This window comes from Podarcis raffonei, chromosome 2 (genome assembly GCF_027172205.1).
Source record: "Podarcis raffonei isolate rPodRaf1 chromosome 2, rPodRaf1.pri, whole genome shotgun sequence".
NCBI lineage: Eukaryota > Metazoa > Chordata > Lepidosauria > Squamata > Lacertidae > Podarcis > Podarcis raffonei.
Genome location: NC_070603.1, coordinates 20945667 through 20973569, shown reverse-complemented (window position 1 = coordinate 20973569; position 27903 = coordinate 20945667). Strand labels below are relative to the sequence as shown.

Below are 27903 nucleotides of genomic sequence, written 5' to 3'. Positions count from 1 at the left end.
GTGCCCCGCCCTGCGATGCCTCTGCGAGAGAAAGCGAGCCCAAAAAAAAAAGGGGGCGCGAGGCCAGGAAGAGGAGAAGGGGAAGAGGGGCGGGGAGAACCCCCCCAAACCCCGCCCTTTTCCTGCGCCTGCCAACGGCGCTGGGTGCCCGGATGCGGGCCGCTTCCGGGTGTGAGGCCGCTGCCAGCAGTAGGTCCGCCCGCGGCCCGCGAGCCTCTCTCTCTCTCTCTCTCTCTCCCCGCCGACGGGGACGGAATGGAGACGGAGGCGTTGTTGCTGGAGGCTCGCGAGAGCGTCGAGGCGGCGCGCACCTACCGCCGCGAGCTGCAGCAGCGCCTGAAGGGGCTGCAGCTGGCCCGGCAGCAGGTAACGGGGGCGGGTGGAGCAGCTGAAGGGGACCGGGAGCTTTGGGAAAGCGCTGCGGAGCCCCTCTCAGGCTGCAACTGAGATACCCCTGCCGAGGGTCGGGGCAATTCGGTATGGTGTCGGTATTGCCCCTTCTCTACTCCTGACAGGGCTTTTTGCGCCTTCTCTGCAGCGACGGCTGCTGCTCCTCCCGAGGGCGCCAGGAGGAAACGTTTTTATCTCTCTCTCTCGCTATTTCTTTGGCTTTTTTGAACATCCTTTTAAACGTGTTTGCTAGGCGGGGCTTATTAGTTTGTTCTGGGTTTTTGCGTTGTGTTTTTTGTTCTCTTTTCTTTTCGTTTTTTGAATAACATTGTTATTATTATTATTATTATTATTATTATTATTATTATTATATTTTCCAAGATTTTTAAAGCAACGTACTTCCATATATATATATATATATATATGCTTTAAATATATATATATATACACACACACACACACACACACACACAGAGTGGTACCTCAGGTTAAGTACTTAATTCGTTGCGGAGGTCCGTTCTTAACCTGAAACTGTTCTTAACCTGAAGCACCACTTTAGCTAATGGGGCCTCCTGCTGCCGCTGCGCCGCTGAAGCACGATTTCTGTTCTCATCCTGAAGCAAGGTTCTTAACCTGAAGCACTATTTCTGGGTTAGCGGAGTCTGTAACCTGAAGCATATGTAACCTGAAGCGTATGTAACTCGAGGCTAGGTACCACTGTGTGTGTGTGTGTGTATGTTTATGTTTATATATGTGTATGTGTGTGTGTGTGTGTGTATATATATATATATAAAATATATTTGTCCAGTAGCACCTTAGAAACCAACTAAGTTTGTTCTGGGTATAAGCTTTCGTGTCCATGCACACTTATTCAGATATTCAGATACCAACACTTTCCCATTCATCTTGACACCAAATTCATCTTGTCTGACTTTCCCCGCCCCCCCCCCCCCCGGTTTCCAATTTTATTTTATTTTTGCATTTCTTCCCCTTGCATACAATTACTTTTCCAATTCATTTTTTAATTCTTATTTTTTAACTAAGATATCAAATTACTTCATAAATGCTACACCAATCCTGCTAATCTTTTAACATATTTACAGTGTTCTTTGACATAATCTATAAATTTTATCCAATGTTGCTTGAGTTTCTTCTCGTCTTTTTTTGAATAACTTTTTATAGGGTTTTATAAAACAAGAATAATGTTATACAAATAAGTATGCCAAGTTTTCTCATGTCATTTGTATGTCATAAAAAATAGCATAATAAATATGGAGTAATATCAACAACCTATGGTTCATTATTTGTGGTCAGTGTATAAGTTCTTGGTTCATGAACTGGTTTAAACAAAGGGGAAATAGGATAGAACAGAATCTTATTCTTTTTGTAGGAAGAAAAGAGGGGGAAAGTGGGGATGGGGGAAAATGGTAAGTGGGGTGGTGCCGGGTGGTTATGTTGTGGTGGTGTTCTCGTATTGAATTTTTCATGCCACAAACCACCTTGGTAATCTTCGGGTGAAGGGTGATATACAAATTTAATAAATGATGATGATGGTGATAATCAGTGCTTTTTTCCTGGGGAAAAGGTGGGGGAACTCACCTTGAAAGTTAGTTAATTATGGGCCTAGTGCCCCCCCCACATAGACACCCCGCAGGCGGTAGCAAAATATTAATATGTATGTGATTAAGGAACTTGAGCGGACAATGATATGGATCAGAAATGGCCACAACTTTATTGATTACAGGTATAGGTGGATTTTGGTCTCAGGTATAGGGTGTATGTCTGTTCCGCAGATGATGATGATAATAATAATAATAATAATAATAATAATAATAATAATAATTTGATTTTTTTTAAAAAAGTAAGGGAACTCAAGATGCCCCGAGCTCCTGTTCAAAAACCCCTCTTCTTCTTCTTCTTCTTCTTCTTCTTCTTCTTCTTCTTCTTCTTCTTCTTCTTCTTCTTCTTCTTAATAGGCATCATCAGTGTGCTCTTGTGCCATAGCCAAGGGCAAAACTGGACATTATGTTGCCTGGGTCAAAGACTCAGTTTGGCATCTAAGAGCAATAGCTATTGTGGGAGGGGGGAGTTAGCTGAGTTTCTTGCTCCTAGTGAAGCTTGCAAAGGGGCTCCATTGAGGCTTCCATCCATGGATATCTATGTAGCTGGCTGCACATTGTTTTTTGTATTTTGAAAAGAAGTTCTTGCTTGTTTTGGTTATGATCAAGAACTGCAAGCATGACCCCTATAGGAGCTAATTTTTAATGAGCTCAGACAGCTGTGTGTCTTAAATAGACAGGAATTAAGTAGATCTTAGATCTGCTTGCTGACCTCTTCCAAATGTTTGAAGACGTTTTTGCCTCTTTAGAACCAGGTTAATTAAATAACTCTGAAATTATATAAAATACAAACATAATTTATAAAAGCAATTTCACTGAATATGCACCTCACTGTAGTAATGGTCACAGAGGTAGCCGTTTTAGTTTGTGTTGCAGCAAGAAGTAACAAACTTATCATTAAATAGGGTCCACTTCATCAGATGCATGAAATATTATCCCCACATGCAGGAGGATTTTAATCGGTGAGATTAGGGGGGAATTAAGTCCAAAAAAATTCAGATAGTGGACAATTCAATAAAAGCTCGAAGGTTTGCAAAAACAAGCACAGTGACTCTTCTCTTCATAGCAGAAGTGACAGGTGAAACACAATCAATTTAGCAATACTGGGTTAATTAATATCTGCAGCGAGACAGGAAACTCTTGTTTTTGTACAGACCCAAAAGAAACTCTTAATAAATTGTAATCCGTCGGCTTTACATTGGAGCGCCCTTTGAAATCTCTTTGTTCAAGAATGCCCCCCTTATGGTCAGCAACAGAAATCAGCTGGTTTTTGAATATTGCCATTTCCTACGCCAGATTTGTACTCATTGATTCTTTTCCAAAAGCCTGCTTGACCTATCCAGAATGTCCTGCCTTGTTGTAGCGTGGTTAAATAAGGGATTGGAGCTCCTTCTCAGTGAAGAAAGAGTGTTTGATTTAGAAAAAAATATTCACAGAACATAATCAGCTCACTGGGTTCACTGCCACTGGCTTGTGTCTGGAATGGCCAATGGCTTGTTTGACTTTAAAAGTGGATTAGACAACAGTATGAAGGATTGGTCTATTGGTGTCTTTTATACATGATCCCCTAATGAAACCAACCTGTTCAGAGGCACAAGACCAGTTGCTATTAGGAAGTAATTAGCAAGCTTCCTTGGGATTCCTTGTTTGGTAGATCTTTGGTGGTCTGTTCCAGCTAGGCTACTCTTGCATGCAGACAAGACCTGCAGCCGGATACAAAGGGTTAGTTTGAGTGGGATTTTCTTCCAAGGAAGTTGGTGTTGAATTTCAGCCTTAGGAAATGTCTAGAACAATGTAACAGTGTCATCATCAAGGTACAATCTGGAAAAGTGCCCACTGTTACATACAGGGTTGTACAACAGCCAGTCTTGCTTGCCACACTGTAAGCAACATTGAAAACATGCGTTGGTGGTGTGAGCGTTTAGGCGAGAGAGAGAAATCTGTACTGCACATACTTCATTCTAACATTTGGTTTATTGGTCTTGCCTTCTGTTTAACCTAGTGTTGTGTGTGCATATTTAAGCTGAGTACTGTTTTGAGAATACTTGCTTCGATTTCTTTGAGTTGTTATCAGGGCACATGTTGATATTTGGGTTATAGTGGCTCAAGGGCAGGGGAAGGCTAAGACTGAGTGGTTGCTCTGAAAGCGTTATGCTCCTCTCATTCTCAATTATTTTTCTATGTAGCCATGAACTTTAGCATAGTGGCTGAAATGCTTCCATAGGCTTACCCAACTTGGTGGCTCTGCTGTCTCTTACACGAGCCTCAACATTTGGGAAGCAGTGGAGTATTTTGACCATTATGCATCACTGTAATTTTTCTTTAAAGCTTTGGCTCCAAAGCCATAATTTTGTGAGCATGTATGTGCATGTCTTTCAAGTTCCCACAGTTGGATAGTCAGGGCAGATTGAGTAAAACTGATTCCTTTATGTAAAAGGAAAGCTTGGGCATGCTAGGTGGTGGGTGCTATGAAGCTCCCTTGCTTAAACATTAACCAGAATTTAGGATTCAGATGACACGCTAAACTGTGATTAATTTCAGAAGTGAAATCTTCCAGAATTTGATTGGTAAATGAAAGCAAAACTTCTTGGACTGTTGTCTATTTCTGTCTTGTTGGCCTGTTAGTTCTGCGCCTCCAGCAATAGCCAATACAGTGGTACCTCGGGTTAAGTACTTAATTCGTTCCGGAGGTCTGTTCTTAACCTGAAACTGTTCTTAACCTGAAGCACTACTTTAGCTAATGGGGCCTCCTGCTGCCGCCGCGCCGCCAGAGCACAATTTCTGTTCTCATCCTGAAGCAAAGTTCTTAACCCAAGGTATTATTTCTGGGTTAGCTGAGTCTGTAACCTGAAGCGTATGTAACCTGAAGCGTATGTAACCCGAGGTACCACTGTAACTGCTTTCATTTAGCCAATATTTTCATGGCACTCTCTTTACCGCAGAAAAGGCAATATTTAACTACAACTGCTTATCTCTAAAACTTCTCAGACTCTTGGTGCCTGTTGCTGCCAACGTCTTCTGTTAGTGCCAGATAAATGTTTCCTGCAAAATCCAGATGCTATTTGACCTTGTATTTGTGCATCTAATCTCTCTAATCCAAACAACTGTAGGTGGATCGGCGTAGTTACTTCCATTGTTGATGCTGTTCAGGCAGTGAGATAGCCATATGTTGACTTTAAGGCCAGGTGTTGATTTGAACCTGGAGAATGTCAAGGGCCAGTGTGGTGCAATGGTTATAACATTGAACTTGGACTGGGGAGATTTAAGATCAGCCAAGGAGCTAACTGGGGCTGCACCCATCTACCCACATGCCTGGGTGTCAGTCTCATTGAATTTAAAATGACTTGCTTCTGCTTGGGCACTGTGAATAACCTTGTGCTTTTTGGAGCATTCTTGTTCTTGGCCTCATCTTCCTTAGTCCAAGCTGTGACTAACATTCTCCAGGAATCCTAGGACAACAGAGCCTTTAGTACAGTGGTACCTCGGGTTAAGTACTTAATTTATTCTGGAGGTCCGTTCTTAACCTGAAACTGTTCTTAACCTGAAGCACCACTTTAGCTAATGGGGCCTCCTGCACTGCCGGAGCATGATTTCTGTTCTCATCCTGAAGCAAAGTTCTTAACCCGAGGTACTATTTCTGGTTTATCAGAGTCTGTAACCTGAAGCGTATGTAACCTGAGGTACCACTGTATTGTAAAAGTAAAGTAAAGGTAAAGGTACCCCTGCCCGTACGGGCCAGTCTTGACAGACTCTGGGGTTGTGTGCCCATCTCACTTAAGAGGCCAGGGGCCAGCGCTGTCCGGAGACACTTCCGGGTCACGTGGCCAGCGTGACAAAGCTGCATCTGGCGAGCCAGCACAGCACACGGAAACGCCGTTTACCTTCCCGCCAGTAGGCGGTCCCTATTTATCTACTTGCACCCGGAGGTGCTTTCGAACTGCTAGGTTGGCAGGCGCTGGGACCGAGCAACGGGAGCGCACCCCGCCGCGGGGATTCGAACCGCCGACCTTTCGATCGGCAAGCCCTAGGCGCTGAGGCTTTTACCCACAGCGCCACCCGCGTCCACTGTATTGATATTCTGTTAAAAACATGAATTTGCAGTATAGTTACCGGTACCCAAGTTTTCAAGCAAGTCCACATAACTCACTGGTCCACAATATTAGATAGAACACCTGTCCACATGGGCTTTTGGTTATCATTTGTGGCCCAAATAAGAGAAAACAGAACCAACTCAGAGCTGTAGCCTAGAGACACTTATTGCTTGCCCCAGATGTCCAAGCAAGAAGCCTCTTCTAATCAAATGTAGCTGCCTGCAGGCAGTGTTTTTTACGCCGGGGCAAGCTGGCATCTTAGATGGCATCCTGTTCTTAATCAAAATCCTGTTCTTTGATTAGCCTTGGCAATCACCTTTCTGAATAAGATACAGTACTTGCATTTTCTGGCCAAAGTATTGGACCAGTGCAAAAAGGATCCCTGACACAATTGATGGATGTTACTTTTTCTCCACTCTGCTTCTGCGTGCTGCATCCCTCTTCATGCACAACTGCTCATTCATGCAAGTGCCTGCTCATAAAATCATAGAAATGGAGGGGGCTGTATTATAGACCGCCTTGTGTGACTGCCTGCTTGATGGAAGAAATCTTGAACTCTGGAGAACATTCTGGCTGAGGCTTATGAGAGCTGGACTCCCAACAATCTCTGCAGGATCCCAGATTGCCCATCCCTGACCTAAGTACAGTGGTACCTCGGGTTAAGTACTTAATTCGTTCCGGAGGTCCATACTTAACCTGAAACTGTTCTTAACCTGAAGTACCACGCCGCCAGAGCACAATTTCTGTTCTCATCCTGAAGCAAAGTTCTTAACCTGAAGCAATATTTCTGGGTTAGCGGAGTATGTAACCTGAAGCGTATGTAACCCGAGGTACCACTGTAAATACTTTTTTTTCCTTGCCCAGGCATTTTATATGCAGTTTGAACTGTTTCCTTTGCTAACTTTTTTAAAAAAGTGTATTCTTTTTATTCCAATGTGAATGTACCGTATTTTTGGCTCTATAAGACTCACCAGACCACAAGACGCACCTAGTTTTTGGAAGAGGAAAACAAGAAAAAAAATATTCTGAATCTCAGAAGCCAGAACAGCAAGAGGGATCGCTGCACAGTGAAAGCAGCAATCCCTCTTGCTGTTCTGGCTTCTGGGATAGCTGCGCAGCCTGCATTCGCTCCATAAGACGCACACACATTTCCCCTTACTTTTTAGGAGGGAAAAAGTGAGTCTTATAGAGCAAAAAATAAGGTAGCTTTCATTATTTTTAACCTTTGTAAACAGCCCTGGAATCTGTTTCAGTGAAGGATAATATATGCGATTAATTTTTAAGAGACCTTACACTACTGCAGTTGTGCTGTCCTGAGTTGCCGCATCAGTGGTTTGTTCCCCTAACATGGATGCTTTATTTATTGTGCTGGATAAATAATATACTGTACCAGCTGATAAGTTGAGGTTTACTCATGCAGCCACCTGGCCCTATGTCTCTTTTTTTGCCTTGCACAGCATGGTGGAGGATCTGGCCTAAAAGATCTAGGGGAGAAAATAGTGCTTCCCTTCTCCTTTTCCTGCCACTTCTGTTTTATGTATACTTCCTTTTTTTTCTGAAGCACTGAAAGAGCAAGTGAAGTCTTAACTGCAAGGGGACTTCAAAGTCCTTTGAATGTGGCTTAAAGAGGAAGTTGAGCTTTACATAATGGCAGAGCATCCTGTGTTTTTCTGAAGATCAAGAAGTTACATCTGGCTAACATCTCTGCGGCCTCTCTGATTGAGAGAAACGTTTTAAACAACTTTTCCATCTGGACCAGGATTGATGGCTTAATTCTCTTTCCAAACCAGATTAAATTTACAAACTAGCGCTATTCTTTATCGTGTGAAATGGTTATTGCAAAATCATTTTGGCATCTTGCGGTGGTGATTGCTCTCAGAAAGTCTGTTCTGAAATTCGGCTGCTCTGCTTGGCATAAATTAGGCACGTTGCCGTACAATTAGTGCCAATTTTTAAATTTGCACCACTGGCTTCTCTTTCCTTGCATCGGTGCATTACTGATTGCATGAAGCTGTTGATTAAATGAGGGTAGCAGCAGTGAACCTTTCTGGAATGGATGAGAATAGCTTGTGCCCAATCACTCTTTCCCCTCCTTTATGCCTGGTTTTCAGGACAGAAACTGCCCACACTGCTTTTCTCCTTAATGTAAGCAAGATGCTTTGTTCTGTTTTGTTAATCAAGGATGTGCGGAATTCTGGAGGGAAGTTCCGCCTAATTCTGTCGTAGTCATTCTGCTTCCCCATTGCAGTGCAGATCCTTTTGATGAGCGATGCCAAGTGACATCCACAGGCTAAGCCAGATGTGGTGTGGGAAGACCTATAATCAGCTTTCCTGTTTTCTTTTTTTAAACTTTAAATTGGATGCAAGGAGCACCAAGTTCAATTGCAGCGACAAGAGGGGGAGATGCTGTACCCTCCTGTTCCATTTCTCCAGTCTAAATCGTATTGTTAAAACAGTTTGTAGGGATCAGCACAAAACGTCAGGATGTCTGTGTATTCAAGAACATGGGTTATGAAAATAAATAAATAAAATTGCAGTCTCACCAAGTGCTTACAAATGTGTTTACAGCCCTGCTCCCCAATCCAGCCAGTAAACTGCCTGGGGAGGGGGGGATATGTCTCTTCCTCCCTCCCCATGGAGCTAACCGTAACTTTGAGAGGGGAAGTGGTTTTTACTTTGGAGACCTTGTTTCTTAGATTTAGGAATACCGATTGGGCTGTTCATTCTCGTTTTCTGACAGGTATAAATAATTAAATTAATGATGATGATGATGATGATTGTATTCCTGTAATTTTTCTCTGTTGTACTACATGGATTTGAGAGCTCTCCTGCACCCTGTGATGTTACTACAGTCATACCTTGGTTTTTGAACAGCTTAGCTCACGAACAACTTGGAAATCGATCGCTGCAAACCTGGAAGCAGGTGTTCCGGTTTGCGAACATTGCCTCTGAAGCTGAACGTCCAGCGCGGCTTCCGATTGGCTGCAGGACGCTCCTGCAGAACGCTCCTGCAGCCAATCGGAAGCTGTCCCTTGCTTCTTGAACATTTCAGAAGTTGAACGGACTTCTGGAACGCATTCTGTTCAAAAACCAAGGTACAACAAATTCTGAATGGCAAGAGCCCGATTGGTTTTGGCCCTGCCCTAGTTGGCCCGGCTTCTCATGCCTTTTGTCTCCTTCCAGATCAAAGAGAGTGCGGCACTGACAAGGGATGTACTTGAGCAGCATTTTAACGACTTGAAAGGGACCTTGAGGAAGCTTCTGGATGAGCGGTTGGTGTCCTTGCTACAAGAAGTGGATGCCATTGAAGAGGAGAACATCAAACCATTGGACGAGTGCCGAAAGCTAATAGAACAGGGTGTTGGCACTGCTGATGAACTCCTCCGGGAAGGTAGGAGGCTATCTTAAAAGCATGCCAGTTCTTTTTGAGCATGGGGGCTCCCCCCCAAAACCCCTCACTTGTTTACAGCACGCATGCAGGGATTATACTGTCTTGCCCCACTCCTCTGCCAATGATGCCCCCTGCATCTTAGGTGACAGTTGACTGCTCCTGCTTAGGTACCACTATAAACATACAAGACACCTCCAAGCGATGTAGAATCTCAATTGGCTCCTCCCTTGGGTGGAAGGAACCGAATGCACGTATGATATTATGCACTTGGAACCTGTCCACATGACTACCAAGCATGCAGGGTCTCTTATTGGTACACCCCCCACACATAATTGTTGAGGGGGTGGGACTAGCTGCTGCAAACCCCCTTCACACATGTTTTCAGCGCATGCAGATCGCACCTCCCTACCTCAGCAAGGCAGAAGTTTCTCTGGCTTTGGGAAGGAGATACCAGGCCTCTGAAAGGATGCTGGAGCCTTCCTTCCCCAAACCGGATGGGCTCTCTACAATAGAATTATAGAGTTGGAATGGATCTTGAGGACCATCTAGTCCAACCCCCTGCAATGCTAGAATCTCAACTAGATGATACATGACAGATTACCATCCAACCTCTGCTTAAAAACCTCCAAGGAAGGAGAGTCCACCACCTCTCGTAGGAGTCCGTTCCACTGGCAAACAGCTCTTACTGTTGGAAAGTTCTTCCTGAAGTTTAGTTGTAATCTCATTTCTTGTAAGTTGAATTCACTGGATCAGGTCCTAGCCTCTGGAGCCATTACATCTGTTGTAGAAATACCTTCTGATGCAGAATTGAATGTTGCATGTGTCCAGTTGCTGCCTCCAGGTCAGGGTTGCCTTTTCTCAATAAAAAAGAAAAGGGGGAATGGACCCTTGACAGTTAAGTCCAGTCGTGAACGACTCTGGGGTTTTGGCGCTCATCTCGCTTTACTGGCTGAGGGAGCCAGTGTTTGTCCACAGCTTCTGGGTCATGTGGCCAGCAGGACTAAGCCACTTCTGGCGAAACCAGAGCAGTGCACAGAAACGCCGTTTACCTTCCCGCCAGAGTGGTACCTATTTATCTACTTGCACTTTGATGTGTTTTCGAACTGCTAGGTTGGCAGGAGCTGGGATGGAACAACAGGAGCTCATCCTGTCGTTGGTATTCGAACCACCGACCTTCGGATCGGCAAGCCCAAGGCTCAGTGGTTTACACCACAGCACCAATAGGAATAGCGTCAATAGGAACCTCTTAATTTTTATTTTTATTTTTTATTCCAGGAGAAACTGTCATCCATGGTGTAACAGGGGAGGAGAGTGACAAGCTTTGCAGCTTTACCAAAAAGGCATTGCATATTCAGCTGGATAGGTAAGAGCATGGGTAGGCGAACTAAGGCCCGGGGGCCGGATCCGGCCCAATCGCCTTCTCAATCCGGCCTGTGGACGGTCCAGGAATCAATGTGTTTTTACATGAGCAGAATGTGTCCTTTTATTTAAAACGCATCTCTGGGTTTTTTGTGGGGCATAGGAATTCGTTATTCTTTTTCTCCAAACTATAGTCTGGCCCCCCACAAGGTCTGAGGGACAGTGGACCAGGCCCCTGTTGAAAAAGTTTGCTGACCCTGGGTAAGAGCCATGAATTGAGGGTGGAAGTTTCATACTTGTGTGACTGGCTGATAATGGGTGTCAGGGTTGATTTAGAGCTCCCTTTCCCTAATTTAGGACAGTTGATCTGAATGAGAAACACCTCTTTTTTTTTAAAAAAAGGTACAGTCTAGACCAGCCTTTCCTGACCCGGTGCCCTCCAAATGTTTTGGGACTGATGGGAGCTGTAGTCCAGAACATCTGGAAGGTGCAAGGTTGGGCAACGCTAGTTTAGACTTCCCTGGCCTGTTAGTACATGAACTAGCAAGACTGGTGTTCATAGCAGCATTTAACCTTCCAACTCAAAGCACAGTCTGGTCATCATTTGAAATGCCTGGATTTCAGAAGAGATTACTGTGAAACTCGAGTAGGCTAAATTTTGGGTTTTGTAAAAAGCTTTTTGAGGTTGTGGAGATAATCAAATACATGTGCACTCTCTTGTAAATCCTGTCTTTGTAATCAAATCAAGAGCGCCAAACCTTTGTTGATTCTTTGAAAACAGTTGCTTATCAAGTTACTAGCAGTACTGAATAGTCTCTCTCTCTCTCTCTCTCTCTCTCTCTCTCTCTCTCTCTCTCTCTCTCTAGTTTGCCAGAAGTACCATCCTTGGTTGATGTGCCTTGTTTATCTGCCCAGTTGGATGACTCTCTCCTTACAGTAGTGAGAAATCAGATCTTTAACCATGGGACAGTAGCATCTCGACCACCAATACAGATAGAAGACCTGATTGAAAAGCCTGGGGGCATCATTGTTAAGTGGTGCAAGGTGGGTGGAAAAGAGCCTTTTCAAGATCAGTCTCCAATATGCACTCACTTTCTTTTTGTTTGTGCTTTAATCACTTTAATCACTTTCATTTAAGCGGGTGGCACTGTGGGTTAGACCACAGAACCTAGGGCTTGCCGATCAGAAGGTCGGCGGTTCGAATCCCTGCGACAGGGTGAGCTCCCGTTGCTCGGTCCCTGCTCCTGCCAACCTACAGTTCGAAAGCACACAAAGTGCAAGTAGATAAATAGGTACCACTCCGGCGGGAAGGTAAATGGCGCTTCCTTGCTCTGCTCTGGTTTGTCAGAAGCAGCTTAGTCATGCTGGCCACATGACCAGCCAGTAAAGCAAGATGAGCGCCGCAACCACAGAGTCGTCTGCGACTAGACCTAACGGTCAGGGGTCCCTTTACCTTTAAGACAGTTTGTGATTATTGATTCTCAGGCAAGACAGTTTGCAGTTACTCTGACCGCATAGACTGAAAGTCCAATCCTAACCAGGTATACTCAGGAGTAAGTCCTGTTGAATTCAGGGGAGCTTACTCCTGGGTAAGTGGGGTGTAGCATTAGCTGGCTATGATATTCTTCATGTTACATGTTTTCAAAAATCTGTCTTTTTCTGCTTTGCCTTGGAATGTTTTAGACAGTTTCTGCAGACTTCTTGAAGTTATTTGCAAAACAGAAATTAAGTCGCAGCATCTGTAAGCAAAATCAAGAAGAAGGGTACAGAAAGCATTTCTTCCTCTCTCTGTGCGTTGACCCAAATTATTCCCCTTTTGAAATTACAGTATGTTTCATTGCTTCATATTTCATAGACTCAGGAAGCTTCTCCACAAATTAAAGACTTTCTCATGAATTCATATTACAAGTAGCAGTTTTTAACTCCATGATTGTGTGGCTTACAAATATCTACTTTGAGATGGTTCCCTAAACAGATATGCAGTGCATTTTTGGATAACTTTTTGCTTTTAAAAAAAGAAGTAGCCAGCCTACATAGTGAGTGAAGACAGATATCTCGCTAATGATTGCATACAGCTACAATGTTCACATATTGATTTATTTAAATTATTATTATTATTATTATTATTATTATTATTATTATTTTATTGCGTTTTTAGGCCAAGGTTAGGAACATTACACATAACATTGCTGTATAGGAGAGCAGGATACAAATGCAATACAATAGTAACCACCCTCAACAACTCGTTAAAGAAAACACAACTCCATAAGGATAGTCAATGCAGTAATAAAATAGGACCATCATGTCACCAGCTGCTTCCTGGTCTTCTTTGCCTCCGACAGGATTTATGCTGCAGTCAATGAAACTCCAGTGTTCAAGGGAGACTTTGGTGGTCTGCATGGCTTCCTTTTCCCTTCCTTGTGATTTCTTGCCATTCTTGACTGCCATTCTCCTTTGTTCCGTCCTTTTCCTTCTGAAACTTGACAGGTTGTTTGTTTATTTACTTATATGCCATTTGCATGCCAAAATAGCTTCTAAGCAGTATAAAATAAATTACTTGTTTTGTTTTGTGTTTTAAAAACACAACATAATTAAATTTCACAATAAAACAATGCCCTCAATAAATCATTAAAAACCATACAGTAAAAACCAGCCCTTTCAGAAGCATAGCAATTAAACCGACTCAAAATACAATTAAAACAGTTGGATCAGATAGTTTAAAGTTCAGTGGAATGCTTGTCTAAACTGGTTCTTTGAGCCCCCATACCTGTTTCTTTCCCCCCCCACAAAAATTACAAAGAGTGAGTTCAAATGAAACATGCAAGCTAAGTCCCTTTTGCAAATCGAACATCAGTTTGCGTAATTATCTGTACATTATTTTATTCAGAACACACAATTGAACTTTCTGGGCACCCAAATTTTCATTTATTTATTTGCTGCAGAATGCAGTTAGCGCTGAGATTTTTCTCCTTTCGCTGCTGTGATATGAGAGCTTGTGTTGCCCTCCTTCCCCTTGGGAGAGGTTTCTTCAGGACTTCCTGACCCGTGTGACCCTGAGCCAGCAAAAATAACGTGTTGCTGCTTTACAATATTACCTTGACAACGTTGCACTTCGGAGAGCTAGCAAGATAGTTGAATTGGAGGAAGATTAAAGGCAGTGTGTTAATCCAATAACTGGGCTCTGTTTCAGGTCGATGAGGACTTTGTGCCACAAGATTACAGGCTCCAGTATCGTAAGAGTACGGCCAGCCACTTTGAAGATGTGTATGTCGGCTCGGACACAGAATTCATAGTGCTCCATATTGATCCCAATGTCGATTACCAGTTCAGGGTCTGTGCACGAGGAGATGGCCGCCAAGAATGGAGCCCGTGGAGTGTTTCTCAGACTGGTCGTTCCACCTTGGTGCCCCACGGTATTATTTTTCGCATTTATTATTATTATTTACTATATGTATCCCGCCCATCTGACTAGATTGCGCCAGCCACTCTGGGCGGCTTACAGCATATACGGAAACATAAACAAACATTAAAAAATTCCCTAAACAGGGCTGCCTTCAGATGTCTTCTAAAAGTCAGATAGTTGTTAATTTCCTTGACATCTGATGGGAGGGCGTTCCACAGGGCAGGCGCCACCACCAAGAAGGCCCTCTGCCTGTTTCCCTGTAACCTCACTTCTTGCAGTGAGGGAACCGCCAGAAGGCCATCGGAGCTGGACCTCAGTGTCCAGGCTGAACGATGGGGGCCGTTTAGGGCTTTAAAGGTCAGCACTTTGAATTGTGCTTGGAAATGTACTGGGAGCCAACGTAGGTCTTTCGGGTCATTATTAATATAATTACCATCTTGATGCCCAATTGATGCAAGGACTTGCAGAGGACTTCCCCCGACAGGACTCAGTTGGATCCTGCTCAGTTGGATTCCAGTGGGACTTCTCTATGAGTGGACGTATCTGGGTCCGGATGTAGGTGTGTTTAGGAACAGAGACTTGCCATCTTTGTAACGCTGCTGGTGTGGAGTCCCCACCCCCACCCCAACTTTAAAATAATGCAGTCTTCCCATTTTAGAGTGCAGACAAATGTTCTCTAAACATGAGAGCTGCAGCCCCTCTTTTCTTGGGTGGTGAGCTGGGGTCCCAACATCCTGGGAAGGCTGTGTTGCATCGCACGGCCACCTTGCACCTCCGAGTGATGCACACGTGCATGCTAGTTCCTGTTTGCACTTCCTTTGTTAGAATGGACGCCTGGCTTTGAAGGCTACAGCTTAAGCAGCCGAAGAAACATTGCGCTTCGAAATGATTCACAAGTGGGCGGGGTGCTGTACTCCAGGGCTCCAACCTACTATTGCGGCCAGACATTGACATTCCGGTAAGTCATTTTGCTTAGCTAACGTGCCACAGCATGTTTTCCCCAGCAGGATTTTGTGTGTGCGCTTGCATTTGTTTCTTTCTTCCTTGAGCATAGCTGGCAACCGTCCCTTATTTGGCGGGAAAGTCCCTTATCCCAGCGCTGTGTCCCGCTGCTGTCCCTTATTGATGATGTCCCTTAATTTCCCCGGGTTTCAAAGGAAGCAGCTCCTCTCCCTCCCTGCCTGCCGGCCAGGGAGGAGGGAGGCTCCAACTGTGTTGCTTGGCTGCGTTGCTCACCCAATAAGGAGTCTAAGAATGACTGGGGGGGTGGAGCTTGCATGCCTTGGGCCGATCAAATCAGCTGCTTTGCCTGGGGACTCGCCTTTGCTCAGCGCTTCCCAGCGGAGAGGTGACGGTGGTTTTCCTTGCTGCATCCCCTTTGACGGGTTGCTGCGCTGTGGGAACCACCGCTCGAGGCTTCGTTTGGCTGCTGGCTGGGCTTTCTGCCTTTGGCTCGGAGGGACTCAGAAGTTGAACATACCCGTGTTTGGAAACTCCCTTATTTTGGCTGCTCATCCCTTATTTTCGAGGCTGCTGGTCCCTTATTTTCAAATCTGTAAGTTGACAGCTATGTCCTTGAGAGATCTGGCCACCTGCTGTTTTGACTCAGTTTGATGCATTGTCTGATTTTACCCAGCATTCCTAACCGTTGCCTTATTTTACCCAGCATTACTTGAGCACAAAAGGGGCAAACCTGTAGCACCAAGGGCAGTGTTAGAAACTCAAGATATATAATCTAGGCACCATGTGGCTCCTTAAACCAAGGTTACAGTTGCCAAATTGGAATGTCTACTTGCTTTTGGGGGGCAAGATGGCTCTAAAAGTCTTTTTCTTTTCTTTTCCAAATGATGGACTGACTGTGATTGATTCTCAGTTAAACATCTGGCTAGATCAGATGACAACCTTGAGCTAGGTTAAGAACTTTGAGGACTTAAAGAAGAAAAGTAACTTTATCCAGGGACAGTCCACATATATATACTGGCCTGTTCCAACCTCTTTTTCTTAACGGTGACATTCTCATAATGTGAGAATACTCTTCACAACTGTGAGTGGGGCAGTGGGATGGGGTAAGTGAAGACAAGCCACAACAATTAAATATAACGTTGTTCACAGCTCCTGCTCAGGCTGCACAGAAAAATGCATTTTGGTTCCTGAAATTCATTCCGATTGTGCAGATAAAATATAACCGGTAGAATTCTACAGCATGCGGTATTAGTGTGTGAAAACAGTCAAGATCCAAGGACCCCCAGGAATACACCTCCAGATGGTGGAGAGGTCAGGCGCCATCCTGGCACCCAGGAATCTTTACTTGGCCACAAGTGGCCGCTAGTTAGGTGCAAAATGCGCCTGGGACTTGGCTAATTTCAAACACAGGCCAAGGGTTGGCGTGGATAAGGGGCTGCACTCTGCTGACCCTCAGAGATCCCCGACACTGCTGCTTCTCTTAAATAGTGGTGCAGACTGGGGGCAGAGCAGAGGTGGGGCGTCTGCAGTCCAGCTTTTCTCCACGTTCTTCTTTCATTAGATTCCAAGACGGACCATACCCACCCACCCACCCATCAGTCTTAATTCAAAGATATTTGAAGCCCACTGTGCCCTAAATTGTCCTGAGTGATCCCTTATCTAGTCATTTCCTCCCTTGGCAGAGGAGCTCACCCGTTCCACTGGAGCTGTTGCAAAGATTCCAGCTGCAGTTGCTGGTTCATTTATGTCCAATATTTGCCACCTCCCCCTTAATTATAGGTCCAACTATGCTACGGATGGCTGACTTCAGCAGAACCTCCCAACTGCTTGGGCAACGTTGGCTTTCAGACTTAAACTTTCTAATTTGGGACAACGATATTAGAAATCTCGGCACAGCTCCTGTCCCCAGGGCGATGCTCTTTGGGCCAAGGAAGGGCCACTGTGGAACTGCCCTGGTGCCAGTTGCTATTAGTAGGGTAAGAGACTTAGTCTCTGATTACACAGCTGCTTAGCTTTAGGAAGCCTTGTTCAATAGGCTTCCCACTTGCTCTAACCAGCTCCATCTGGCCCTGGTAGGCTATCGGCAGAGGCCCTACTTTGCATCCTCCTGCCTTCTGCTGCTAGTGGGTGGGGACCCAGGAGTGGACCTGCCTGGCTGCTGCACCCAGGTCTCGAACCTGGTTGTGGCTGCCCTCCTTCCCTCTTGACTTTCCGTCAGAGTGTCCACATTCCCACCTCCTGAGAGCACATAATGCAGCCGCCTTGCTGGAGCTGAGCTTAGTCTAGGTCTGTTCAGCGCCTGAATGGGCTATCATATTGGAACCCCTGCATAGCTTTGCTTTGAGTTCCACGATCAGAGAAAGGTAGGGTGTTGTTTTTCTTTCGTTTTTAAAATAATTGTTGTTGTTGTTTAGTCGTTTAGTTGTGTCCAACTCTTCGTGACCCCATGGACCAGAGCACGCCAGGCACTCCTGTCTTCCACTGCCTCCCGCAGTTTGGTCAAACTCATGCTGGTAGCTTCGAGAACACTGTCCAACCATCCCCTTCTCCTTGTGCCCTCCATCTTTCCCAACATCAGGCTCTTTTCCAGGGAGTCTTCTCTTCCCATGAGGTGTCCAAAGTATTGGAGCCTCAGCTTCAGGATCTGTCCTTCCAGTGAGCACTCAGGGCTGATTTCCTTCAGAATGGAGAGGTTTGATCTTCTTGCAGTCCATGGGAGTCTCAAGAGTCTCCTCTAGCACCATAATTCAAAAGCATCAATTCTTCGGCCTAACAACCCTAAAAATGAAGCAACCGTTAAACACTGTAGGTATAAAATACCAGTTACTACTAAAGCCGAAAATTAAACAGGCTCAGAACTTCAACAGCATAACGAGATTTCTGCCTCCATCCAGTGAGCGAGACAAAAAAATTGCTCTGGGGAGGCCAGTGAAAACCAACGAGTCTTTAAGGCACTGCAACAAGGCTGAAGTGCAGCTGCCTCCCGCAGCTCTACTAGCAGGGAGTTCCAAAGTCGTGGAGCCACTGCAGAAGATTCAGTTTGCTCGTGTTCTCTTGTGGTCGCCCACCTCACAGATTTAGACTGTTCCAAGTTAAATTTTTAATACAGTGGTACCTCAGGTTAAGTACTTAATTCGTTCCGGAGGTACGTACTTAACCTGAAACTGTTCTTAACCTGAAGCACCATTTTAGCTAATGGGGCCTCCTGCTGCCGCTGCACGATTTCTGTTCTCATCCTGAAGCAAAGTTCTTAACCCAAGGTAATATTTCTGGGTTAGCGGAGTTTGTAACCTGAAGCGTCTGTAACCCAAGGTACCACTGTAGTAACCTTTTCATTTCCTAAGGGCGTTAGTGGATTCATTTTCTTTCCCCTCATTTTTGTGTTTTTCCTCTCTGCCTACTGTTCCTTCCTTTCAGTGGGAGTAGGAGTGGGCTGTTTTTAAAATGCATTTTGCTGCCGCAAGCTTCCCTGGATGCTTTTTAAACAGAAAAGCGGGACAGAAATGTTTTCAAACAACACGCTGCCTCAGAGCTCTTTCACCCAGAAGGCTCACTCTTTTTTATTATTCCTCCACGGATGCGTCTCCTGACTCAGGCATTGCTTTGACAGAGGTCTTACTTAAGTGTGATGTCAGTCATTTTACAGCCCCTGCTGTTCATCCATCATGGACTGGTGCGTTTACCTGTCATGGACTCAGAGGAATGGTGGGAGGCGTCAACCACCAAGGGAAGAAGGCTCAGAGCCCAGGGGTGGGGGTAGGACATTAATGAGTGGTCAAAGGGAGAAGAGGGGAAAGACTAGGAAGAGGTAACAGGGCTTAGTGAGCTGGGAGAATCAGTGACGGAGAGAAGTCCAGAATCAGAGGCAGAAGCTGACACAGGAGACTAGGAGGAGGGAGGCCAAGAGGCAGCGCTGAGTCAGGTGACTTGTGATTCACTTGTGCTTTGACAAGCTTCCCTCCCCGCTGGTATCCCAGAACCAGAAGAGGACTGAAACAGGTGGAGCGACAGCATGTAGGCGCAGTCTGATTGCTTGGGGGAAAGCCCTGGAGAGGAGGTGACTTAGATGGCTGTGGGGAGGTGGGGAGTTTCAGTCTCGGCAACTGAATTATGGGGCAAGGCCTACTGGGGATGAGCTGCTGTGCTCATTTGGCTTGATGCTCAGCCAAGGGTGAAATGTGAAGGTCGTGTTTTTGCTAATAAAGAGTTAAGTTAGAACGGTGTGATTTATTGCCGGCCAGCTCTTTGACATCAACTCAGTTTCTAGAGCCATCCTTCCCCAAACACAGTAGCGTTCCATGTGGGAGTAGTTAATTAACTGAATGAAATGCTATTATGTCCATATTTGCTCCCTGCCTCCCCCCCCCCACAACTTGGGGAGAAACCATAGGTCAGTCATAGACTGTATGCCTCACATGCAGAAGCTCCCAGCATCTCCAGTTAAAAGGAACAGGTAATTAGAGCTGGACCATAAAGAAGGCTGATCGCTGAAGAATTGATGCTTTTGAATTATGGTGTTGGAGGAGACTCTTGAGAGTCCCATGGACTGCAAGAAGATCAAACCTCTCCATTCTGAAGGAAATCAGCCCTGAGTGCTCACTGGAAGGACAGATCCTGAAGCTGAGGCTCCAATACTTTGGCCACCTCATGAGAAGAGAAGACTCCCTGGAAAAGACCCTGATGCTGGGAAAGATGGAGGGCACAAGGAGAAGGGGACGACAGAGGATGAGATGGTTGGACAGTGTTCTCGAAGCTACCAACATGAGTTCGGCCAAACTGCGGGAGGCAGTGGAAGACAGGAGTGCCTGGCGTGCTCTGGTCCATGGGGTCACGAAGAGTCGGACACAACTAAATGACTAAACAAACAACAACAATTAGAAAAAACTCTTCTCTGCCTGCATTAGATCCTAGAGAGCTCCTGCAAGAGTAGACAATGCTGTCTGGTTTAATGTAGAACATTCACTTTGAAGCACATCTGAACCAATGGCCATAAATAAGTGCAGAAGTTTAAAATAGTATTTTTTTAAAAAAACATTAAAAAAACAACAACATTGGCTGACAAAATCTGATTGTAATTCTCGGGTTTGCTTTTCCAAAGAGAGCTAGATTGCTTCCAGATGGAAGAGATTTAGTTTTTCCCTACTCTGCCCCCCATTTTGCAACACACATTTTTAGCTCTTGGGAGACAGGAAAGTTTGGTGGGAGTATTCGCAGTGCAATATAGCTACAATTTTGAGCTGTACTCAAAATGTCTTGACAGGCAACTCATTATTGCCCAACCTGTCCTTTTTAAAAAAAAAATAAAGCAAGCAAAACAAATGTAATTTCCTCCTGAAAATTTCAAGCGATACTTATCGCTCGACACATGTTCCATATCCAGTTTGCTTTCATTGCAGGCTATAGGAAATTGCGTCATCTCTAAAATAAACTGGTGTGTTTTCTTTTATGTCTGCCACTATGATCAATGTCTACAACTCCCCTGGTATGTTTAAGCGGCAAGAAGCAGGGCTGTAAATGTGCTCCTCTTCTTGCATAGGTCCAATCTGCAGGTGTTTTGTCTCATTGGTCAGCCAGATAACATTCTTCCATGAATAGTGGGGATTTTTTTGAAAGGGGAAAAAGAATGATGTCTGCCCTTCCCCATTAATAACCCTCTGAACAAGGATAATGCAGTGTTTTCACATAGCTGTGCTTATGACGCATTGACGAAATGGGAAGATAAATGGGTTATTTAACTCGAATCAGAATGAATACTAGACTAATTAAAACTCGAAAAATGTTGTTTTTCTTTAAATTAAAAAAAAAACTGTCTAAAACTGTAAGAATACTAGAATATTAAAAAAAAGCACCTGTGGTTGTTTGCCTGGGGGTCTAGGAACATGATGTGGCCAAATATTGGGTTGTTTTTGTTTTGAGTATGTATTTTGTGTTTTTATATCGTCATTTTATCCTGAGAACCACCCTAAGACCTGCGGATATAGTGTATAGGGTTCATGGGATACGGGTGGCGTTGTTGTCTAAACCACTGAGCCTCTTGGGCTTGCCGATCAGAAGGTCAGCGATTCAAATCCCATGACAGGGTGAGCTCCCATTGCGCTGCCCCAGTTCCTGCCAACCTAGCAGTTCGAAAGTGCGCCAAAAGTGTAAGTAGATAAATAAGTACTGCTGCGGCGGGAAGGTAAACGGCATTTCCTGTGCTCTGGTTTCCGTCATGGTGTTCCATTGCACCAGAAGTGGTTTAGTCATGCTGGCCACATGACCCGGAAAGCTGTCTGTGGAAAAACGCCGGCTCCCTCAGCCTGAAAGCGAGATGAGTGCCACAATCCCATAGTCGCCTTTGACTGGACTTAACCGTCCAGGGGTCCTTTATCTTTTTTTTTAATAGGGCAGTATACAAAATTTAATTTAATTAATTAATAAGTAATAATAATTTGTGTCTCTTTCCTAATGTGATCCCTCAGCACTTTGAATGTCATCTCTTTATCTGTGTGATGGTTCAACATTCTTAGATGTGCCTATATCCAAAATGGCACATGACCCCATGAATACATTGGATCAGCTTACACCCTGAGCTGTTGCAGTTTTGCCAGTTTACTTCAGTGTTGAATGAGTTGCACATAGTGTGGCTCCATGTGCTGAGAATGAATGGGCAAACCCTCACCTAGAGAGATTTTATGATTTTTATTTTTTTTTGCTTTAGTTTGCTCCACTTTAACAAAGAGGCAGCCGTTCCAACGAGCCACAGATTCCTCAATAAAGTTCCCTCTACCAATTTACTGCCGATGAACTGAGGCAAACGTCAACGTCAACATTGTTGCCATAATTTTCCGGGTGTGGGTGTGCGCTGATACCATAAGAAACATGCATTATCATTGATAAAAACTGGTACAATTTATATTAATACCTCAAAATGCATCTGACTTTCTCCTCAGAATTGAAACAGTCGGTCAGCCGGACAAAAAAGACAGTATAGGTGTTTGTGTGGCGCAGCAGAATGGCGCTGATTCCCTGCAGAGAGATAAAGCAGTTTGCGTGAGCACCAACGGTGGGTTGCCCAAGAATTCACTTGCACAACTTTTCTTAAATGAAAAATAATCTGATTTATCCCAGATATAGCCCTCTTCTGCCCTCTAATATAGTCTACAAATTCCAGAACTATATAAAACCTTAGAACTGTGAATTTGTTTATTTTTAGAACTTACTCGTTTTATTTTTATTTCGGAAAATTTATATCCTGCTTATGAAGGTGAAGCTTCAAGAATCTGGGAGCTATCGCCCAACCTGGTGACCTCCAAACAGCAATGGGAAATTTATAAGTCTCTCTTCAGGGCACAACCTTCTCCCAAGGCAGCTTCATTCAAATACAACAGGCATAGGGCAAACTCAGCCATCCAGCTGTTTTGGGACTACAACTCCCATCATCCCTAGCTAACAGGACCAGTGGTCAGGGATGATGGGAATTGTAGTCACAAAACATCTGGAGGGCTGAGTTTGCCTATGCCTGAAATACAATATAACTTAGCATTATATCCATAGCAGTGGCTCTCAGCTGGAGCATGATGGAGGGGTTGTCCCTGGGTGCTGATAGCCTCAGCAGAAAGTGTGCCTATTTAACACACATTTAATTATCGCTGACTTCCATTTTTGCCTCTCAATGGCATTCAACTCCCACCTTACAGTTTTCCCCATTATTTACCTGCCAACTAACATTTCACTTCGTGCATCGTGACAAAGCAGGACTGTGTCCACAAAAGCTTATGCCTTAATAAATGTGTTGGTCGTTAGGGTGCTGCAGGACTCCAAGAGACTTAGCATGGCTAGCAGTCTGGAAATTTATATGAAATCAACGCATTATGGAGCAAAGGGTAGGGCTCTTGAGAACAGACTTGCAAATACAGTGGAACCTTGGCTCTCAAACTTCATCCATTTGACCCCCGAAACCATTCAAAAACCAAGGTGTGGCTTCCGATTGGCTGCAGGAGCCAAATACAGATGCCAAAAATATATATAATTTGGCATCTGTATTTGGCTTTTTGTGATTTGGTGTGATTCGAAATGTTTTAATTGGTTTAAAATGGAAAACTTAAAAATTTTTTAATAAAGAAATAATAAAAATTGGACCGATTAATTCTGATTTCTTGCTGGCCTAATAACCTTTATAAAGTTGTTTGCAAGGCTGCAGAGGAGGATAGAATAGTCAGATCACAGTCCAGACGTTACTGGGTTTTCATGTCTAGTTGATTATTGTCCATGAAAGCTCATGTTTCTTGCCTTACCTGTTCCAGGTGCTGTCTTTGTAAACGGAAAAGAGATGACAAACCAGTTGCCTGCGGTTACTTCAGGATCAGCTGTGACGTTTGACATCGAAGCTGTGAATTTAGGCCCTTCCAATAATAATAATGAAGGGGGGAACTTCAAACTCAGAGTGACGATTGGCTCCAACAACAGGGAAGTGGTCTTTGACTGGGTACTCGATCAGTCCTGCGGTTCTCTTTATTTTGGGTGTTCGTTCTCCTATCCGGGCTGGAAAGTGCTGGTGTTCTAACTTTTCCACCTCTGAAATGATGCTGATTGTTTTAAACTGTATCATTCCTCCAGCGGACTTGGTGATACAGCGATTAACTAGTGCAGGCTCTGAGTACACTGGTGTGAGTCTGTGCAGGAGGGAGCCCCCTAACGCAACCTGCCGATGTGATAAACATTACTTGAACTATTTACTGGATACGGTTTAAAATACTGATGGTGTGTTTGAGTAATCTGGGAGGTGGGGAGTAAGCCTTCACTGTTGCTATCAAATTTGTATTATTATTCTTATTTTTTTTATTATTAATTTTAAGGGAGGAAAAGTCAGAGTTGAACCTTTTACTGTGCTCCCATCTGTGTGGTTACGCTTAATGAACAGCCCAATTTTGCTAAAGTGCTGTTCTTTTGGCTCAGGGTTTATGGACCAAAGTTCCTTGTATGCTTATCCTATTCATCAGAGTACGGTACTGTAAACTGCTGCTGGGCATACACTCAGCAAATGCTTCATTTTTGTCAGTTGGATCCCAGGCATTAGCGTTTCTTGAACCCTGCTCCCCCATTTACTGCAGCAAGCTGAAGTATTTGTTTCCCCACATGCAGTACCTCGGTCTCATCTCTTTACCTGTGTGCCTTGGTTTTTATTCAAAAGTATTGTACAGGACGGAGAGATAAGCTTTCCAACAGTGAACATGCAGTGCCCAGTTGAGTCCCATTGAATGGCTGATACTTAACTTGGGCTTTATTATTACCTCCTGCTTCAGAAAGTGCCTCTACCAAGATGACGTCACATGTTCCCAGGGGAAATTCTATAGTAGGGGAGGCCAGCCTGTAGGGCAGACCCTGCCCAGGAAGCCATGTGTAGCAGCAGCCTGTTAAGATCAGGCAATTTTGGTTACCTTCAAGAAGTGTCTCTTTCCCCTCTGGCTAAGATACCATTGCAGGAAGATCTAGAGTAGCGGTTCTCAACCTGTGAGTCCACAGATGTTGTTGGACTACAACTCCCATCATCCCTAGCTAGCAAGGCCAGAGCTCAGGGATGATGGGAGTTGTAGTCCAACATCTGGGGACCCACAGGTTGAGAATGGCTGATCTAGAGGCTCTGAGAGGGAACACACCATTTCTTGGAGTGGTGGCTCCCAAAAGGAAGAAGAGATTTTTTACAAGGGAAAAGAAGAAGTCCTGATCTAGGAGATGTTCCTCTCCTAGCCCAGTACTCCCATCAGGAAAAATGCTATTGAAAAGATCTCTGTCTCTCCCTTCCCGCCCTGTTTTTCTGCTGATCAGCAGAAGGGGAGGGTATGTCTGATATATGGCTAGTGACTGTGTTGGCCACTTCTGGCACATGGCTGTCAGTGGGTTGACCTCAACAGCGTCCTTCTGCTGAAAGAATTAGGCTACCCTCATTCTGTAAGGAGGTTTTGTAGAACTTCTGAGCATTTGTGGGTGGGTGGGTGGGAATCTATAGTAGGTGGCAGTCAGAATTAACCAGCATTCTTATACATCGTTGCTTTGCCTATCCGTGAGTTCAAAGAACAACTCTGCAATAACTTAGTTAGGATAGCGTGCTACATGAATGATGCTGAAGTGAAGGTACCATGTAGTCAAAGGTGTCTGTAAATGCATCATCTATCAGGGATTTTATTATTTTGCTGATGTAACAAGGTCAGTGCATAGACAGGGTAGTGATATTAAAAAGGGAATAACTGCTGTGTGGCACAGTTGTACACTCAACCGGGGTTTCCCAAACTTGGGTCTCCAGCTGTTTTCAGACAATTTCCATAATCTCTGAGCATTGCTTCTGCTAGCTAGAGATGGCGGAAGTTGTAGTCCCAACAGCACCTGGTCTAATGATAGTTTAGGCCAGGTGTGACCCTCCAGATGTTGTTGAATTACAACCCCCACTAGCCTTGGTCATTGGCCATACTTGCTGGGACTGATGTGGCTTGTAATTTAGGAAGCTCTGGAAGGTCAAAGGTCTCTCCCCCCCACCCTTTGCTTAGGCAAATTCAAACATGCAAGTGACGTGAAATGCCCTTTTTCATGTTTAAAATACAGTACAGACCAGTATTACTTGCAGACATGTCCTGTCACAAACTGTAGCTGTTCAGTGCCAGCCAAAGGCTGCTTACCACAGCATCCTGTTGGAGACAAAGTAAGACGTTGTTGATGAAAAACAGGAAAGCACCTTGCTGCATATCCCAGCTGCTCTAGGGCTACACTGATGCCGAGACCTCGGGTGCTGGCACAAGAGCTCCAGTGACCTTAAACTGGAGCCTAAGAGGGTCGCAATATCTCCTTGCTGCACCAAGTTAGGGCCTCTCCCTTGTCCTGAAGCCTTAAGGCAATTACTAGTGGGGAACCTTTGTCCCTCCAGATGTTGCTAACTACAACACCCATTAGCACTAGCAAGCATAGCCAGTGTCCCGGAATGATGGGAGTTTTAGTTCAGAGGGCTAAAGGTTCATCCACCTTCTCCGTAGCCCAACAGCTCTGCGGAACAGAGGCTGTTGACATTTTGCAAGCGAAAGGCTCCCCCCGACACTCCCTTGGCCTCAAAGTAAAAAGCTGGGGTTTGTCGTGTTCTCTTGTGCCACATGCCAGTATATTTCCCTTGCACTCAGGGAAGCAGCCTGCCTTACTCATGTTAACGCAGGTGGCATCGTAGAATTCGGAGGGACCCCCCTCCCTGAGGATCATCTAATCCAACTCCCTCGCAATGCAGGAATCACAATTAAGGCATGAGCTACATTAGAGCAATTCTAATAACTAGGCAATATAGTAAAATCTAATGTAAGCTAGCAGAGCTCTGCAAACTTGAAATGGAGCAAACACCACCACTGTATGAGATGTTAAAGGTGGCTAACTCGCCTTCCCCTCCAGATCTGTTTCCTAAACCTCCCATAAGATTTTGAGGGCACATTGGGGAAATCCTGTTGCATGATCAGGCCATTGCTGTTGGATGTCACCCTGCTGTTACGTAGGAAAATGTGACGGCAAAGACCAATTCACATTTAGCTGTCAAGTGTGTGTACATGAGATATATACACTGGAAGGTGGGAATCCACTTCCTCCCTCTAGAACAGCCTTTCTCAACCTGTGGGTCCCCAGATGTTGGACTATAACTCCCATCACCCCTAGCTAGCAAGGCCAGAGCTCAGGGATGATGGGAGTTGAAGTCTAACTTCTGGGGACCCACAAGTTGAGAACCGCTGCTCTAGAATGTGTTATAGATGAACTGGAGCTTGTAAATGTGCCTCTGACCAGGAGGCGGCTGTGCTGCCTTCCACAAAGGCACACATGGGGAAAATTGTGGCCTGCCATATGCTGTTGGGACTACAGCTCCCATCATTCCTGACCGCTGGGTGTGCTGCCTGGGGCTGACGGGAGTTGAGAAGTCCATGCATGCAGTGCTTGGTTCATAGAAAACTTGTAGACAGAAGTGGGTAGCTGAAGTTGCTCTGCTTCACTCCTGCAACAGTAGTTTCCAACCCTGTTTTCCCAAATGAGGAAAAGGCAAAGGGCAAGCTAGCCATTGGCCCCATAAATAAATGTTTTACCAGTTCTGGTGCTTTCATTTAGCCCAAATGCCTTTCTACCATTGACTGACTCGTCACATATGGGGGGGGGGGGGCGGGGGAGTTTACCTAGGATTGATAATCCTTTGTGGTGGGGGGGAGAGCATGTGTGAATGAGTTGTATTTGGGAACAGCAGCAGTGTGCAAAATATTGGTTTGAAAGCTTACCAATAAAGCGGATACAAGGACCAAAAGGCTTGATGGAGATTAAAGGCACCTAGCAATTGACCAGTGATAAACTGCTTCGCTAGTGAAAAATATATGTAAAAGGGGAAGGTTCCCAATACATTTGCAATATTTTTGTACTTTAACAATACCTTACAAGTATTTGGTCCTTTGGAAGACATTTTACCCATACAGTGTTAAGGTAAAACTCGGGAGACAATGTTGGGAAGGGAATGTGTTTATAAAACTTGTATCTATTTACCTCAGCATACGTACTTTGTATTATGACTTTTTAATAAAAGTTTGTCCATCTGCTTGACTAGTGTTATTCCATTACTATTGACTTACTATACACTGGTGGCACTGTGGTCTAAACCACTAAGCCTCTTGGGCTTGCCGATCGGAAGGTCGGCGGTTCGAATCC

The 27903-nt window shown here is 44.7% G+C and overlaps 1 protein-coding gene across 1 annotated transcript; it reads left to right on the top strand.

Moving 5' to 3' along the window:
- The first annotated feature begins 163 nt into the window (after positions 1-163).
- CRLF3 (cytokine receptor like factor 3) lies at positions 164-27798 on the top strand. The gene is made up of 8 exons (XM_053375180.1): positions 164-366; positions 9284-9491; positions 10767-10854; positions 11717-11894; positions 14041-14263; positions 15079-15211; positions 22149-22261; positions 23502-27798. Exons 1-8 carry the CDS (start codon positions 256-258, stop codon positions 23759-23761), a joined length of 1314 nt encoding a protein of 437 aa, XP_053231155.1. The 5' UTR covers positions 164-255; the 3' UTR covers positions 23762-27798.
- The last annotated feature ends 105 nt before the right edge of the window (positions 27799-27903 follow it).